General features: G+C 40.8%; 1 protein-coding gene across 2 annotated transcripts; it reads left to right on the plus strand.

Moving 5' to 3' along the window:
* Positions 1-25: 25 nt before the first annotated feature.
* Positions 26-16757, plus strand: nudt5 (nudix (nucleoside diphosphate linked moiety X)-type motif 5). Of its 2 annotated transcripts, XM_078552959.1 has the most exons (9): positions 26-225; positions 3379-3577; positions 4166-4233; positions 6974-7026; positions 8735-8842; positions 9857-9952; positions 11620-11725; positions 12776-12829; positions 14972-16757. In XM_078552959.1, the coding sequence occupies exons 2-8, from the start codon at positions 3533-3535 to the stop codon at positions 12783-12785; spliced, it is 486 nt and encodes a 161-aa protein (XP_078409085.1). In that variant the 5' UTR covers positions 26-225; positions 3379-3532; the 3' UTR covers positions 12786-12829; positions 14972-16757. The 2 variants fall into 2 exon arrangements, with proteins under 2 accessions (XP_078409085.1, XP_078409084.1); XM_078552958.1 differs by lacking the exon at positions 26-225 and having other exon boundaries at positions 3385-3577; positions 11620-11721; positions 12107-12829; positions 14972-15384.
* The last annotated feature ends 2565 nt before the right edge of the window (positions 16758-19322 follow it).

The raw sequence follows: 19322 nt of genomic DNA on the forward strand, positions 1-19322 counted from the left end.
CCCCCCCCTCCCCGCCTTACCGCCCGGTCCTCCAGGGCGAGGTCTCAGCGCCGCAGGAAGGTTCCGGAGGGCGGGGGGGAGGGTTACCGACCCACCCACCACTGGCCTCATAAATTCATCCTTTCTGGATCATTCTCCACCTCATCCTCTCGGTTGTTGGCGCGGTACCAGATTATACTTTTTTTTTTCCCAAACTATTGAGTCGTTTGATTAATGATAATTCAGGTAATTTTATGGTTTATTTAACGCTTGGTCAGTAATGGTAGAAGAAGCCCCAGTGTCAGGTATTGCAGCCTGTGTGAAATCTTAATCCTAAACCTTTTAAACATTAATGTTCACAGGTTATAGCTTCACTTTCTCTTTTTTTTAAAATAAATTTTACGGGAATCTCCTCTTCTGCGAGTTCCTTAAGATTCAGTTTGATTTAAGAGACAGCTTTAAGGGAGAATTGATGTCTTGCTCAACCTTAGCAGCTCGAAATAACTTCATTGGATTTTCTTCACGTTGCCCATTTTATTTTTTGTCACTGCCAATGCTAGATTTTAAAAATACATTCAGTTTAAAATTATATAACTTATAAAGAATTATATTCTTTATTAGTTCCTAACAGGAGGAGGAGGAGGAGAAAGTCTATCCTTGATTGTGGACAATTATGCAATTGGGGCAGGCTTTGCCTTTTGTTAAAATGGCTCTAATGACATTAATTAACTTCTCTCTCTCTTTCATCACACTCGCACTCCATTTAATCTCTTTAATTTTAAACTTAATTGTTTTAAAGCCTCTTTTTTTGGCTTAGTTCTGTTTAACAATACTTGCATTCCTGTTGCTTGTTATTAATATATTTTTTCTGTTGGTGGGGTAATAATTGAGGGAAAGAGTGTTGGCCAGGAATGTGAGAGAAGAAGTGCCCTGCCCTTTTCCCTGTGAGCCTAGACATTCGTCAGGACAGGTAGAGGGGATTTTGATTCCGTGTTTCATTGACAATGCAAATTTGTGACAGCCTCATTTCTGAACTGAAACCTCGTTGTAGGGCCGAAACCTACAATCTTCTGATTGAGAATCAGTTAAGATGGCTCCTCACTACTAGTACAGCAGCAATTTGTATTTACGTAACAACACTTTTTTTAAAATATAATAAAATATCCAAGGTGCTTCATGGTGGGGGTGGTGGAGGCATCATTGTAAAATGAAATATGTATTGGGGCGGATGACCAATATCTTGGTCAATGAGATAGGTTTTAAGGAGCATCTTAAAGGAGGAAAGCAAGGTAGACAGGTTTAGAGTGGGAATTCCAGAGCTTGGGGCCTAGGCCTTTGAAGGTGTGGCTGCCAATGATGAAGAGGCCAAAATTTGAGAAGCACAGATATTTCAGAGAGTTGTGTGACTGGAGATTACTGAGCTAGGGAGGTGTGAGGCCATGGAGGGATTTTAAAGTCCAAGGCATTGCTTGACTGGAAGCCAGTGAAGGTCAGCGAGCATAAGGGTGATAGCAGAACGGGATTAGGCTTTTCTAATTCTCCCTCAGCTGGAACTCGCATGTCAGCCTGTCTACCTCAACCTTCCACATTTAACTACTCATCTAGGACGCCACAATCCATTTCCTCATCCACAGAAAGTCACACTGCCTTCAACCATTGGCTCAGTATACCCTAGCAAATTCAAATTCAAGATATAAACCCTTAAAGATTTTTAATTCCCTCATGACATGTACCATATGGGCTTGTTTCTTAGCAATGTTCTCTAGCCTTCTCTTGCATGCACCTTTTACTTTTGGTTCCCTACTCCACCATTGATGGGCTGTCTTTCAGCTACTATGCTCCTGTTCCTTCAGAATTCCCACCCCATATGGCACCACTAAAAACCACCTTCTTAAAATCTTTGCATTTTAGTATGCCTTTATCCTCCATTTTCCCTATTTCTCCTACTCGGCAGATACTGATTTCCATACTCAATGTAAAGTGTGTCCTGTATGTGAGAGAGAGCGCCATAGAATTGCATAGTGTTTTTGAAGTATGCAAGCAATCCAGCATTAAAAGTTTTAAAAACAGAATGTGCTGGGAAAACTCAGCAGGTTTCGAAGAAGAATCATGTTGGACTCGAAACTTTAACTCTGTTTCTCTCTCCACGGATGCTGCCAGACTTGTTGCGTTTTTCTCGCACTTTTTGTTTTTATTTCAGATCTTCAATGTTCGCAGTATTTTACTTTTATTTTAGCATTGAAAGATTTCATCACATGTATGTAAATAGCTGTTTCATCTTATCTCTCTCCATTTTGTAGTTTGATAAGCCACTATTTTTTTTCTTGTTGATTAAAGCTGTTTCATGATTTTTGGACCATCCTTCTTATAGCCTTTCTCTTCACCTCAAGAGTTCAGATGTGTCAATAGGCTAATCAACTGAGTGAGACATCACAGATAAGGCTAAACCTGTCTTTGCCTGGTGGCCATAGGTGGAAACTTTCTAGTGGGTCCAGAAGGATAAATTCCCCATTTCCCTCGGGGGATAATTGTAGATTCTCATTGTTGCTTCTCCTGATAGCTAGCATGACTTTTGCTGAAAGGGTGAGTTTGTGGACATGAATTCAAGCCTCCTGACACTCAAATCCTAAGCTCTCATCTAAAGCCTAGCCTTGGGGAATCATAACCCTGCCTTCAGGTAAAAAGAAGCACCTTGCTGATTTAATCAGTTGGTGTGGGGCGTAAACATCGGCACCCATGGGTTGGGCCAAATGGTGGGTTTCTGTAATTTTATGTAAAGAGTCGTCCTATTGTGCTCAGTCTCTTAAGACAAAAACAAGGCCCAATTTCTCAAAATAATAGCAGGAGTGAGAATGTAAAACCATCTGAGAGAAATCAGAAGAAAAGCTATTTCACTTACTGAGTGAATCTTTATGTCTTTATCATTAAAAATGTAAAGAAAATGTGGGTTTAGTATGTGTGTCATATCTTAATGGTATATTAGGTTTGAGTCTTTTGGTATCAAGTGTGACTATTAACTGCAACAGTGGTGCTTGAGTTTACTTTAACTTACTGCTTCAACTTGGATAAGTTGGTCTTTTTTGGGTTGAGGTGATTCGTCCATTAGCAACACAGTTTTGTTATTTTTGGAGAAAGTTTAAATTTATTTATGTCCAGGCCAGTCAGTGCCATGTGAGTTGCATTGCTGATTGTGTAGATTTATATTAATGCCTTTGATAAGCCCCCACAGCTCCGACTATGCAGCTTTCTGAGCTGCAGGAGTTTTAAGAGGAGAGACAGTGGTACAGAAATACCTTTTATTGTTTACTTTCTGTGACAATTGTGAATTATTTTATGCTGGTGATGTTTTAGCAAATATTTGGCTGAACCAAATCTTACTGCTTTCTGTTTGCTTTGTAGATTGAGAGAATTTTGGGGAGAGAACAGAACAACCTGACCAGAACTCAGTAAAAGGAACAATAGATCACTAACTCTGAGTCCAAGGGTCCATTTAATTTGCTTTCGTTCTGCAAATAGAAAAGTTAAATATCAACTTCAGGAACCATCAACAAACATGGAATCAAATAACCCTAATAAACAATCAATCATCAAAGAAGAGGTAAGAACGTGTTAAAATTACATTGTACTCTGATCTCATTCATGATAATCAATTATATGGTCATCACACTCTACAACTGATTCTATCTTCAGCTGGCATTCATAGTCATGCATTTCCAGCCTGAACGCTTTTTTTCCCCCCCTCCCGCTACTTAACCATGCGATACTGAGGCCATTTTTAGCAGTTCAATCACTGTGCAAGGTGAAATCAGCTAGCTACATAGACCAGGGATCAAAATAAAAAAACTACTGCGAATGCTGGAAATCCAAAACAAAAACAGAATTACCTGGAAAAACTCAGCAGGTCTGGCAGCATCGGCGGAGAAGAAAAGAGTTGACGTTTCGAGTCCTCATGACCCTTCAACAGAACACTGTTCTGTTAGTTCTGTTGAAGGGTCATGAGGACTCGAAACGTCAACTCTTTTCTTCTCCGCCGATGCTGCCAGACCTGCTGAGTTTTTCCAGGTAATTCTGTTTTTGTTTTAGACCAGGGATCAGTCTGGTATCTTCCTGGTCTGTACTCGCAGGATAAAGCCAGTGGAACCAAATTAATTCTGCTCTGTTGAATGTGCTGTTAATTCATTCCTAGGTACTGGCAAAAGGCAAATGGGCTCAACTCTTACAGACAACTTACATTGATCCTGCTGGCAAAACCAGGTAGGTGGAAACAATCATTTCCTTGAGCTGTTCAGCTACCACTTGATAAAGAATTTCTCATCATACAAGATCTGGAACTTGAAGAGAGGGTTAAAATCAAGGTGGCTGGAAAGAAGATGTAGCTAAATTTTGTAGTTGAAATACATGCTGGAAAACCTGCTAATAATCAAGTAGTTCATAAGATGAGAAGAATAGCGGTGCACTCCTATTGCCGCATTACTCAGAACAATAGGTGATTAACCTGTGAAATCAAAGTGGTATGACTAACAACACTTGCTTGGGTCTCAACTATTTAAAATCTTCTAGGCTGAAGGGACAAGCTGTATTGTAGCCAAATTTCCTGATGATACAAAGATAGGTAGGAAAGCAATTTGTGAGGTGGATGAAGGAGCCTGCAAAGAAGTTACATCAGTGGGCAAAAAATTGGCAGATGGAGTATGAGATGGAGGGAAAAATGTGAGTTTGTCCACTTTAGCAGGAAGAACAGAAAAGCAGAATATTATTTAAGTGGAGAGACACTGCAGAATGATGTGTTACAGAGGGATCTGGGTGTCCTTGTAGATGAATCACAAAACGTTAGTACGCAAGGACAGCAAGTAATTAGGAAGGCAAGTGGAATGTTGGCCTTTTTGCAAGGTGGATGGAGTTTACAAGTAGGGAAGCTCTGCAGGGAATTGGTGAGACCACACCTGGAGTGCTGTGCAGAGTTATGGAGGGATATCCTTGCATTGAAACAGTTCAGAGAAGGTTGACTAGGCTGATTCCTGGGATGAAGAGTTTAGCTTATGAGGAAAGGCTGAACAGGTTGGGCCTGTATCATTGGAGTTTAGAAGAATGATAGATGATATTGAAACATGCAAGATTCTGAGGGAACCTGACAACATGTTTCCTCTCGGAAAATCTAAAACTGGGGGGCACAGTTTTAAATTAATGGGTCTCCCATTTAAGATGGAGATGAGGAATTTCTTCTGAGGCCCATTAGTCTCTTGTTATGATCCTGGACCAGACCCCCAGGTTTTTGGTATGATCCAGTCAGAGACCAGTAACTTTTTTTGTTTAAAATAGACAACGTTTTATATCTCTGGTACTTACTAAGGGAATAAAGCCACAGGATTCCACAGTTTTGGAACAAACAAAATAAACTTTACTATACAAAGTCAGAAAAGTAAAATGATTTACAATATCTACGTTATACTTAACATTCAGGATTAACATGAAGTAAATGTGAATTAACAGGCAAATTGTGTCTAATACCCGCACTACACATTAAATAGCAAACAGAAGCAAAATAGATCCCACAGATTTCTCAGCAACCTACCCAGATGTCAGCATTCACTGTCAGTTACACAATCTTGTTAAAATTCTGCCTCCCTTATGAGGGATTGCAAGTTTTCACTCTTCCCCTTTCAAAGATCTAGCCTTGGAATTCCCGCCAAACATCGCTGTGACTCAGCCACTCCTTGCCTCCCAGGGTTTTCAATCTTGTCTCCAGAGGTGACATTCATCTAGATTCCCGAGTCTTCACTCCAGCACCAATTCACAGGCACAATTTCAGATCTTCAACCAAGTGCCATTCGGAGCAGAACAGCGCTGCTCCAAAGGGTTACCTTTGTCCCTACAGCCTGCAGCATGGAGTCAGCAACCTTCCGCTACCTTTTTCAACTCTCCAGCTTCTCCTCACTACCTGGAGCCTGCCAACAGCAACACCTTTACTGCTTGGAGCCTCTTTCTTTTGCTCCTCTCCCCAGTGGTTTCTCTCCCCGGTCTCTCTCTCTCTCTCTCTCTCTCTGTCTCTCTCTCTCTCCCCTCACTCTCTTCCCTTTTCCCGATTTGCACGTGTGCAGAAGCTCCCAGTGCATGTTGGGGCTTGTAGTTCCTGACCCCCACTTGGAAATCAGGTAAGTGCCTATTTCTTCACACTTTGGAATTTTCTTCCACAGAGAGCAGTGGAGGCTGGGTCATTGAATCTATTTAATGCTGAGTTGGACAAGTTTTTGATCGACAAAAGAGTTAAGGGGGGCAGGCAGGACACTGCAGTCAAAGGTCACAATCAGATCAGCCATCATCTTATCGAAGAAGAGGTGTAGCATTGGAATAGATTACAGTTAGGAAATAAAAAGGAATACATTCAAGAATCCTTCTATGAATTACATCCATGGGATAAGGTCATAAGAGACATGAGCAGGAGAAGGCTGGCCCATGGAGCCTGCCCACCATTCGATAAGATGATGGCTGATCTGATTGTGACCTTTGACTGCAGTTTCCTGCCTGCCCCCCTTAACCTTTTTGTCGATCAAAAACCTGTCCAACTCAGCATTAAATAGATTCAATGACCCAGCCTCCACTGCTCTCTGTGGAAGAAAATTTGAAAGTGTGAAGAAATAGGCACTTACCTGATTTCCAAGTGGGGGTCAGGAACTACAAGCCCCGATGTGCACTGTATTCCTCTGTCTCTGGCCTCAAGTATCCTTCTCCTTATCCCATTATTGGCGGCTGTGCTTTCAACTATCTAACCACTTGGTCTGGAATCCCCTCACTAAGACCCCTTTGTCTCCACCAGAATCTTCTCCTTCAAAACCCCCTTAAAGCCTACCTCTTACCTCTCCTAATATCTGGCTTAACATTCTTTATTTGTCTGATTTACGCCTTGAAGAAGAACCTTGGGACGTTTTTCTAAGTTAAAGACATCAACTGTTATTTTAGGATTTTTATATATTTTTTTTAAATTTCGGCAAAACAGGGTTTGGGAAACAGTGAAACGAACAACCAGAAAACCTAACAGTAATTCTGATGGTAAGTTATCAAGTAAAATTCTCAACAGTTTATCGCTCATATCTATTTTCCTCCCTGTTGGTACGTTCCCTGCATGAATACTGTTTAGTTATAGCTAGGAATGTTTTGCTCAGTGATCAGTTTAACTTGAGTTAGAGGTAGAAAGGCTTGAAGTGAAGTACAAATCGCTGTCTCATTTCACTTTGTTACGGTGTCAGGTTGCATTTGCACTATAAAATTAGTTATGATAGCATTGCCTGTAAAGTTGCTACACCCAGAAAAAATCTTATGCAACAAGCATTTCCATGGGAAATTTGACATATATCTAGGCCTGACTATACTTGTGTATATAACTAGTGTAACACTAGTTACAATATTGGACTACCATTCCAGCCATCCAATTGTTCAGTTCTGATGTCTAGCTTTTTGAATTTGGCTACAGTGCTGTGGGTGAGTTTTACTGGTTCTCAGCCACACCGCCCAGTTCAATAACTCGCTGATAGAATCCGATCGAAAATATAAAGGTTACCTGAAACCCTATCTCATTTCACTCAGAATCATTTTTTGTCCCCATGGGAAAATTATGGATTAGTGTTGGTTGAAGGAGGATTGCATGAGATGTAATTGCAACAAAAAAAACTTAACACCTAAGTTAAGAATCAAACTTCCTGGCTATATTATTCCAAAAACTATTACCCACTACATCAACACTCCAAGATTAACCATTTAGAACCTTGATTTTCTGAGACTGATTTGATGTTCTATTAAGTACTGAGAAAAGCAACAGCTGCTGTTGTATTTATCCTCATCCCTTTCTGCTCCCATGCTCAGACTGCAATTTAAGAGCTAACAGCAGATGAAAACTTGGCTGTAGCCACTTTCCTCTCTGTTTAAGAACAATATGCTCTTGAAAATGAAAGTAATTGCCTGCGCAGCCACCAGTCTTTTGTCATGACTGATCTCAGGGAGGTAAAACTCTATATTAAATCAACGCCACACTCCATTATGAAGAGTTAATGTCTGAAACAAATGTTAAAGGTCTATTAGCTTGAGAAAATGGATGCATGAAGTTAGCTTTAAAGGCACTGGATTGACCACATATTAGTGCATCTGCATTGTTAATACATTGACGTCCAGGTTTGAGTAGATTGGGCCTATCAAGTTTAGAAGAATAGGAGGTGATCTCATTGAGACATGTAACATCCTGTAAGGGTTTGACAGGGGACATGCTGAGATGTTGTTTCTGCTGACAGGAGAGTCTAGCACTAGGGCTCACAGACCAAGAATGAGGGACAGCCAATTTTAAGATTGAGGTGAGGAGAAATATCTTCACTGAGGTTTGTGAATCTTTGGAATTCTGTATCCCAGAGAGCTGTGGATGTTTAATCATTGACTATGTCTAAGACCCTGATGGATAGATTCTTGGAATCCAGGTGATATGGGGATCAGGAAGGATAGGGGAGTTGATGTAGAATTTCAGCCAGGACCTGGCCGTATAAAGGCAAAGTACTGTGGATGCTGGAAATCTGAAATAACAAAAAATGCTGGAAGAACTCAGCAGGCCTGACAGCATCTGTGGAGGGAAAGACAGAGTTAATGTTTCCAGTCCTGACCTTACTGTTTGGCAGAGAAGGCTTGAGGGGCCATACGGACTACTGCTTCTATCCTTTAAGTTCCTATCAGTTTGAAAGCTTAAATTGTGACATTCCATTGTTTCCCCAATATTTAGGAGTAGCTGTACTGGCTGTGCTTAAAAAAACTCTGCATTATGACTGTTTGATTATGGTGAAACAGTTCAGGCCGCCTATGGGATGCTACTGCCTGGAACTACCAGCAGGTGAGTTAATATGTGTTTACTTGAATACGTTCAGATAATTTTAATTTAACAACAATGGATGTGAGAAGACTGTGGAAAAATGATTCAAAAAGTCACAAATATCCTCATATCTTTCTGAAATGTCAGATTTTATTGTCCTTCCAGTAATGACTGAAGGTTTTTGTTTTTTTTCTTGTATTCTACATTTTATTTCCAAGTTTCGTTGACTCCTTTTCTAGCATGGATAATGAGTGAATGCCACATAGTTCCCAAAGTGTCAGCTGTGGTTGAGTTGGTAGCACTCTCGCCTCTGAGTCAGAAGGTGACTCCAGGCTTTGTGCAAAAAAAAACCTAGGCTGACAGTCCAGTGCAGTGCTGAAGGAATGCTGCACTGTTGGAAGTGCTGTTTTTCAGATGAGATGTTAAACCTGTTTGCTTCCTCAGGTAGACTTAAAAGACCCCATGGCATTATTTTGAAGAAGAACAGAGAGTTGTCCCTGGTGCCCTGGTCATTACTTATTCCTCAATTAACATTGCAAAAAGATTATACTGGTCATTATCACGTTGCTGTTTGTTGGCTCTTGCTGTGTGCAAATTGGCTGCCATGTTTCCTACATTACAAAAGTGATAGCACTCCAAAAGTACTTCAAGAGCACTGACAATTGTCACCTTGAACACTAAGAAGGGTTTTTTTTGTTAAAATGTCACGTGAAGGACTTGGGGAGAGCCTGATTTCCTTCACTCTTTGTGTGTGAGATGGAGCAGTATCACTAGATTCTTCGCAAAGGACCAGTCTTGTATTAATTGGCACAAGAGGACTCCGAGTGAAACCATAAAAGCTTTCTTAATTTTAGTTTTAAAAAATCTCAAATAAGCCTCTGTAAATGATACACCACATCAGTATGATGCCTTTGATCAAATATATAATATTTCATTGTGAATTAAAAGATTTGGTAATGTTACAGTATCATGATTGCCCTGTTTAGGTTCACTACTGTTCAATGGTATAATTGTGTTCATATGCTTTGTTCTCAGGTCTCATAGATGATGGTGAAACTGCGGAGGTCGCTGCTTTACGAGAGCTTTTGGAAGAAACTGGATACAAAGGAGAGATCATGGAAACATCGCCAGGTTTGAATTTTTTATTTTTATTCATTCACAGGATGTCGCTTTCATTAGTTAGGCCAACATTTTTTGCCTATCCCTAATTGCCCTTGAGAAGGTGGTGGTGAGCTGCCACCTTGAACCACTGCAGTCCATGTGGTGTAGGTACACCCACAGTGCTGTTAGGGAGGGAATTCCAGGAATTTGACTCAGTGACAAGTGAAGGAACAGCGATACATTTCCAACTTCGGATGATGAGTGACTTGGAGGGGAACTTCTAGGTGGTGGTGTTCCCATGTGTCTGCTGCCCTTGTCCATCTAGGTGGTAGAGGTTGTGGAGAAATCAGGAGAGACTTTTAGATGTACGCTGAATTTAATCGCGCCCACTCTTGCCTGTTTTGCATTGTAGTCCTGTTGTACATTTTGAAGCAGAATTAAAAAAATTGGTGAAAGTAAGCTTTGGTCATACCTTTCCCAACGGCTGTTACATTTTAACTAAGTATATTAGAAAAATCATCTTTGTAAGTATAATAGAGAGGAAGTAAATAAATCCTCTTAAAGGGAATGTGGCAAGTTCTTAAGAAGGAGATGCTTTCCAATTATTGGTGTGTTTCTCCTTAACTGTGATTAAGTGTAGTTATGAGTTCCTAACCAACTCCTGATGCCTGCTTGCTTGTCTTGGGGCAGGCTTGTCCAACCCGTGGTCCATGGGCCAGATCTATCGGAGATACATCTATCTATTGAAGCCCATCTATCGTGGCCCGCGGAGCCTGTTTTCAAAATGCCGCTACGGCAAGTAAGCTGAGTGGAAGATTCTGCAAGGGGCTGCTCCTCCAGTCCCAGGCTGTTTCTCTCCCACGTTTGCTGCTGATTGGCTCACTAGCCTGATTGGAGGAGCAGCAAACACTGACTGAGAGTGCTCAGGAAAAAGAGAGGGTTTCAGTGGGGATGGGTGGGAACACAGAGAGAGAGAGAGAGAGAGAGAGAGTGGCTGGTTGTGGGGTCCCGGGGTGGGTGGGAGGGAGGGAGTGAGTGATGCACTCTCTGACCCTCTCACACTCTAATGTTCATCTTTATTAATTACTCTTTAAAATTTTTAAATTATCAATTTATTGCTTTGACATTGCTTTAGCTTTGCTCAGAAAGCTACTGCTTTTCTTCATGTTTAATGTCGTACCAAACCTTGTCTTTCCAAACTTTGCTCACTGGCCCCTTAGGTGAGAAAAAAATGGAAACGTGCCCCCCACCCCCCCAACACCATCATGCGAAAAGGTTGGACAAGCCTGTCTTACAGATTCAGAGGAATTTTCCAAATTTATCCTTTAAATTGGCCAGTTTTATTTTCCTCTTTGAGCTTCATGGTTGCACCACATTTAGATAGGACAGGATTAATGAACCTGATTGCCTTTTCTCTCCCTTTTTTTATAAATACATGAGCACTGTTTGTGGGGTGGGTAGGGTTGTGGGGTGGAAGCGTCTGTCACCTGTTTCTTTGCTTTACCTGACCCAATATTGTGTTCCATGAATCCGTCGGGATAGTGAGAAGTGTCCTATGTAGCCTGCACAATCTATAGACTATATGCAGCGTATTCAGATTGTAGCTGTAAAAGTATCTTGCATTGTTGTACCAAGTTAGGAAATTCCTCTTGAATTTAAGCAATTTTTAACGTAACTTGAATCTTTTTTTCTTCCAGTTTTGTGTCTGGATCCTGGATTGACCAACTGTACAATGAACTATGTAACTGTTAATATTAATGGAGATGATTCAGAAAACCTCAGACCGAAACAGAGGCTGGGTAAGTAGATAATGTGACAGTTATGTTTTAGTACAGCGACGGATTAGCCTAGGTTAGATGCTCAGCTCTTGGTGTGGGGCTCGAACCCACAACCATCTGGCTCAGACAAGATGCTGGAAACATAAGCTTGGTTATTGTTGATTGTACTTTTAAAGCAGCCCAAGTGAAGAAATAAATATCTACAAGAAATGTAACCAATGCACAAACACTAAAGCCTTGAGTCTAGGTTATTTGATGTAGAATGTCCGATAATGTTTAAAACTATTTTGTAGTTGTTTAGATTCTGTTGCGCCGGTATTGCAGACATATTAACTGTGTGGTTTGTGTAGTAATGTGAATCTAGTGATTTCCAGATGGATTACATAGAGCTCTTTTCACCTTTCAGATGATGGAGGTATGTTTTCATTCACATTTACATAACCTGGAGGCCTGGCTTGGTTAAGTATGGTTATGGATTATCTCAATCTTGTATAGAGTCATAGAATCATAGACACTTACTGCGAAGGAGGAGGCCATTCAGCCTGTCGAGTCTGTGCCAGCCAGAAAAAGGGCTATCCAGCCTAATTCCATTTTCCAACTCTTGGTCTGTAGCGGTTACAGAACTTCAAGTGCATATCCATGTCTTTTTTTTAATCTGGGCAGGGTTTCTGCCTCTACCACCCTATTTTCAGACAGTGAACTATGACACCCACCATCCTCTTGGTGAAAAAAAATTCTCAACTTCCCACTATTCCTTCTATCAACTACTTCAAATTTATGTCCCTAGTCATTGATCTCTCTTCCAAGGGAAATGGGTCCTTCCTACCCTGTTTACTCTTAATTTTACACACCTCGATTAAACCTCCCCTCAGCCACTTCTGTTCCAGAGAAAACTGCCTCACCCCACCCTGTCTTTTTTAATACAACTAAAGTTCTCCAGTCCTGCTGACGTCCTTTTAGATCACCTCTCTACCCTCTCTCTAGCGCAAATAAATGGCATAATGTTTCAATTATGGTTTATGAATAAAATCGTTGCAGTGTGTCACCTTCTGATTGAGACTTTTTATCTTCTCAGAGTTTGTTGAGGTTGTTTTAATTCCTGTGAAAGAGCTCCGTAAGAAACTTGATGGTAAGACCCAGTTTTCTCTTGTTCCTGAAATGTTTAAGATTAGAAGTTTTGGTTTGTAACAAAATGAACACAGTGATCTGGTTAGTTTCTAAAATTTTGTTTTCCATAAGTTATTCCCATTAACTTAGTGTAATAGTAAGAGCTGTTTTGTGCTGAAGGCTGGTAAATGCTATTGTCGTGTGATTTTTGAACACTATCATGCTATTGCAATAAGTGAGAACCCTTCAGTGCAACCACCATGTTGCTATTTTCTCCCAGTATTTGAAAGAAATAATAAAAACTTGTAATGTCATCGCCATACTTTTTACGGAGCCCACAATTCTTGTATTGGAATACTTACGCCAATTTGAATGATTATGTTTAAAGTTGAGGGGATATGGGAATGGGTGGTGGTGATTCCTCTGTGTGGTGAGTTTGGGCTTCAGCCTTGTGTGATGGTCAGAAGTCTAATGATGCTTCAGATCCCATTGGGAGTATTGAAATCTCAGCAAGGATATATTGATCATGGATAAAAACAAAGTTCTGGAAAAAAACCTCAGCAGGTCCGGCAGCATCTGTGGTTAGAGAAACGGAGTTAACGTTTCGAGTCAAATGTCCTCTTCAGAACTGATGGGAGGTTTACTTCTATTATATTGATCTTGGAGTGGGTACAGCACAAATTCACTAGATTTATACCAGAAATCAATGGGTTAAATCATGACAACAGGTTGCACAAACAAGGATTGTATTCATTGGGTTGAGACGGCAATCTGATTGAAGACTTTAAAGTGATTGGTTAAATAATTTGATGGGGAAATGCAGAGAAACTATTTCCTTCGGTGGAGGTAATCCAGAACAAGGGCAATGATCTTAAAATCAGATGTGGGCCATTTAGGAGTGAGAAACACCTCTTTTGTCACAAAGGGTAGGGGAAATCTGCACCTCTTTCCCCTAGAATGCTGTGGATGCTGAACCAATTGAAAAATTCAAGACAGATTGGTAGATTATTATTAGGTAAGGTTCTCAAGGTGCATGGAACAAAGGCAGGTAGAGGAGTTGGGATGAAGATCAGCTATTACTTAATTAAATAGTGGACAAGGTTCCAAGTACAGAATGGCCTTCTCATGTTCCTATATTCCTATTGTGCTATGATCTATCTTCCGGGAGGGAGAAAGTTATCTTTTAGTGGCTTGTAATAATGGGGCTATGGCAGAAGTTTGGAATTGGGTGGTTTATGGGGTCGGGAAGGGTAAAAATGTATCCAAGAGCAAAAAGTGCCTCCTGCATGTGAAAATATGAAGGTTAGCGAATGCCACTTCTCATGCAGACTTATGAATTGGCGTTGGATCCCATGGCTCTTCTCTGGTAGAGAACCAGTGCCCCAAAACTGATGCAGCAACATATTAGAATCTTTAGCCATTTAACACGAAAGTCTCTATAGTTGAAGTGGTATTTTAATACTGCTTCTTTAGTCATTGTTACTACAATGTTGGGCACATTTATTCTGTAAAAGTGCAAGTAACATTTCTGTCTCAAAATACTGTAATTTTTAGCTAGTATGTTGGGGCAAGGATCTTTATTTTAGGCATATAAAAAAAAGTGATGGAAAATATGCCGGCTGCCTCTTTCATAGAAAGATACTTTCTTGATAAATTTTGAATAGTGAGAACCAGTGTAAATTTTCAAAAGCGCTGCTTGTGAATGACCAGTTAAGTACAATGTTTTAGATGCTTCTAAACTTACTGTACTGCTTAGAAGAATAAGGGCAGCAGACACATGGGAACGCCGCCACCTGCAGCTTCCCCTTTAAGTCACACACCATCCTGACCTGGAAATATATCATTGTATGAAGTCAAAATCCTGGAACCCTCTCCCTAACAGCACTGTGGGTGTACCTACACCACATGGACTGCAGCGGTTCAAGAAGGCAGCTCACCACCACCTTCTCAAGGGCAATTGGGGATGGGCAATAAATGCCGGACTTGCCAGTGACACCATATTCCATGACTTTTTTTAAAGTTATCAACTGCAAGAAATGTTTGCCAAAACATACTGATGACAATCAGTAAAATCGCAGCATAGGATTTGGTTATAAACAGCCATTCGTATTTCATTGGCATAAAAACCTTTTTCACCAATGTGCACTGATGTTTTATTTTGCAGAAATGCTCCAAAAGGAAAATATTGTGGTGGATGCTCGAGTTTATGTCTTTGCAATGGGTCTGACGTGCGCCTCTTCAAAGCCCAAAATGTTGCCTGTTTTGAAAGCTTGAAGGTGTAAAGGTCCCCTCATCTGCAATTGATGCTCAACACAAGGAAATATTTAATCCAAACTTTGTATTCTGCCCTTGTAATAAGGAATGAAGGACCATTTTTCTAGAATGTAATAACATTGATATAATTATCTAGATTTAAGAAGCCAGATTTGCTGAACTGCCTTATTCACAAAACAAACATATCCACAATATGCTGCTGACATCACAACAACATCATTTCATCCTTTCCCCTGAGCACTTGTAAAATCCGGAAGGATAAATGTGCGTGGACTTAGCAATTAAATTATATATTTTTTTAAACATACTCCACTTTCAAATTTTTTTGCCTCTGGTGCAGAAAGTTGCTTGTGGGTCTGATGACCAGTGCCAGTGCAGATCAGAGTGAGATGGTCAAGTGATAGTTGAAACTCCTTTGTATATTATTGGTAAGACTTTTGTTTTGACAGAATTGTGGAATGTGATCCGAACATTGAGAAAACTCTGGAATCCCATGTAATGGAATTTGACTTATGCAGTGGCCTTAATAAAACTCTGAAATATCAGCCTTAAGTAGAGTTAATTTTGGTCAGCTGTTTATCTGACACAAGAAGAAACTCATTACTGTTTTCACCTCCAAATCAAGAAGACAGAGTATTCAGAAATCCACAGGGTTTCCTATTTGCCCAGTCCAGAGTGTACTTTCTATTCAGACTTATTCAAGTTTCCCATTGTTGTACAGTCAAAATCACTGCCATTAGGATATTGGCTTGAGGGTTAGCTGGAGTCAGTTTGTGGGGATCATAGCCTTCCAGGCCCAACTCACCCTACCCCTCCAGGGCTCCATTAATAAGTTAGAATGGAGGTTCAGTGCCCTCAAGTATATTGCACAGCCAGTCTCAAATATTGGATTACCGACTCTGATGCAGAGAGCTGACTTGGTTCAAACTTTAGTTGCCCCTTGTATCTCATCTCCGCCTCAAAGGTACCTTCCTTGTCTCCCTAACACCACCTCCCTACCCCACCCACCAAGAGTAGTCACCAGTTCGTTATCAGGGAACGAGGGAGTATGGGTTTCAGCCCTCACCAGGTGGACGGCTGGTATAAGGACCTTCTCGGGTGGCATGGTGAACATAACTCTCCATAAAATATGAGCGTTCTGTGAAGATCATCCTAACAACTGCACGGACGCACAACATTCCTCCATCAAATGATTCATTACACCATTTTTGACGTGATGCTTTAATGTCATTTTGTTTGCTTATCAGTAACTGACTCTCAGTAGGTACGAAATCCTGGAAATGTCAGGAACAGGATATACTTCCTTCACATTCATTAGTTGATTTTTGTTATTCTTAAATGAGAATATTTCATTTGGGTTGCTAGTGCTGCTTTTATATACTGATGGTGTCCACAAAACATTGCTTTGCACCATGCAACTAATTGTAAATGAGGTCAGAAAAGTAATGCATTGAACAAAAAACACGCTGTAGATCCTGTTGCAGTGTTTTAGAATAGAACGCACTGCCATAGCATTTGATTTGATAATTCCAGTTTTATTGACTAATCTTTTTGTTAAAGATATCAATTTTTACAGATTCAGTGCAGGGTAATGCCATACTTTTGCCTTACTTTTACTATTATGTATATATCTGCTGTAAATGTCTGAGGGAATGATGAAAGTTGTTTAGAATGGAGTTATTGCCTAAGGGTGCTCTTTCAGATTTAATGATTTGAGAGCTGTGACTAACAGCAGGACACTAGTATTAACATAGGAAGTAGGAGCACCACTAGTCAATGTAATGGTTTACGTCAACTAGAATGCTCTTCTGCCTCTCAATGTGTGTGATCTGTAAACTCACTGAAGAATGCTCCACATTAAATGTTCAATTCTCAAGGTCACATGATTCCTTCAGCCAGTTTTTTAGTGCTGTAGTTTCAACAAGATAAATGATTTCATAACTGATGTCAAGGGAGTGTTAGCAATGAGTTTGATATCTTGGGAAAGAGGGATTTGTTGTCTGTGTTCATCCAAATGTACACATTGGGTTGGGCTTCATGATTTACAACATAACTTTGCTGAAGAATAGATATCTTGAAATCAAATCAAAGAATTGCAGCAATCTGCATTAAATCTTGAGGCTCTGTAGATCTACAAATATATTTACCCTAAGCGTACCTTTGATCCAAGAGATTTAAATCAACTAATGTTCAGAATTGTTGTGGGTGCTGGTCCTTCCCTACAAAGCAAATTGCTGGTCATAATCTTGGGATTTCTTTTGTCTGAAGCATCTGACAGATTACTTTGCTTAAGTGTTTGCCTTAAATCTGCTTTCCATAAAGGGTGCCAGCCTGGATATGCTGCACCATTTTAAACAAAGGGACGTATTGCTTCCTAACAGTATTTCCAATAGCATTTGTGAGTTCCTAGCTCGTACTTTACCCAGGAAACTTAAGCTTCTATATGTCTCTTAGGGTAGAACTACCACTGATATGGGAAGGGGCTTTGGCATTACTTTTAACTGCAATTACTTATTTTGGTGACAGCAGAACAGATTAGTGACATTCCCAGATATAAATCAGGGGCCAACTTGAGTAAGTTGATAGCATTCTTGCTGGAGCCAAAAAGTTGTAGGGTCAAGCCTATTTCAGCATAAAATGTAGGATGATACTCTAAAGTACTGAGGAAGTCTTGCACTGTCGTAATGTCTGATCCCAAGAGGAGCATTCTAAGGGCCTGTTTGTCTGTGTGCAAGATGATTTCCACATTTGTCCAAAAAAATTATGAACTATATGGAAAAGCTTTGGAGAACCTTTTTGCTACATAAGTGAGTTAGCGACCTCTACTTGCATTGGCCAACCCCAGTCTACACTGTTTGGCTCTTCATGCTTACAAGACAATCTAGAATGGATAATAAACACAGTCACCATCAGCTGTCCCTTGATTCAAGAATGACATCGAATCAAGGTCATGTGTTTCTGCCATGGGTCTTCATGTGAAAAAACAGGCCTATTCTCGCCCCATGGATCTTTGGCTACAAGGGGCAGGACATCCCACAAGGTAATTGGATTCAAAGAATTATAGTACAATAGAACGTTTACGCCAGAGAAAGAGACCACTTGGCCATCATAGCTGCACTAGCTGTAAAATGAGCCACTCAGCCTAATCCCAATTTCCAGCATTTTTTTAAAAATTCATTTACTGGATGTGGGTGTTGCTGGCTAGGACAGCATTTTTTACCCATCCCTAATTGCCCTTGAGAAGATGGTGACAAGCTGCCTTCCTGAACTGCTGCAGTCCCTGTGTAGGTACGCCCACAGTGCTGTTAGGGAGGGAGCTCCAGGATTTTGACCCGGTGACAGTGAAGGAATGGTGACATCCTTCCAAGCCAGGATGGCGAATGGCTTGGAGGGGAAATTACAGGTGGTGGCGTTCCCATATATCTGCTCCACTTGTCTTTCTAGATGGTAGTTGTCATGGGTTTGAAAGGTGTTGCCTAAGGAGCCTTGGTGAATTTCTGCATTGCATCTCGCAGATGGTACACACTGCTGCCACTGTGCATCGGTGGTGAAGAGAGTGAATGTGGTGCCAATCAAGCAGGCTACTTTGTCCTGGATAGTGTCAAGCTTCTGGAGGGTTGTTGGAGCTGCACTCATCCAGGCAAGTGGAGAGTAAACCATCACATTCTTGACTTGTGCCTTATAGATGGTGGCCAGGCTTTGAAGAGTCAGGAGGTGAGTTACACAGTACAGGATTCCTAGCCTCTGACCTGCTCTTGTAGCCACAGTATTTATATGGGTAGTCCAGTTCAGTTTCTGGTCAATGGTAAACCCCGGGATGTTGATTGTGGGGGATTCAGCAATGGTAATTCCATTGAATGTCAAGAGGCGATGGTTCAATTCTTTCATTGGAGGTGGTCATTGCCTGGCACAAATGTTACTTGTCAGCCCAAGCCTGGGTAATCTCCAGGTCTTGCTGCATTTGGACATGGACTGCTTCAGTATCTGAGGAGTTGCAAATCGTAAACATTGTGCAATCATCAGTGAATATCCCCACTTCTAACCTGATGATGGAAGGTCATTGATGAAGCAGATGAAATGGTTAGGCCTAGGACACTACCCTGAGGAACTCCTGCAGTGATGTCCTGGAACTGAGATGATTGACTTCCAACAACCACAACCATCTTCCTTTGTGCTAGGTATGACTCTAACCAGCTGAGAGTTTTCCCCGATTCCCACTGATTCCAGTTTTGCTCAGGCTC

This window comes from Cetorhinus maximus, chromosome 12 (assembly GCF_964194155.1).
Source record: "Cetorhinus maximus chromosome 12, sCetMax3.hap1.1, whole genome shotgun sequence".
In the NCBI taxonomy this organism is placed as follows: domain Eukaryota; kingdom Metazoa; phylum Chordata; class Chondrichthyes; order Lamniformes; family Cetorhinidae; genus Cetorhinus; species Cetorhinus maximus.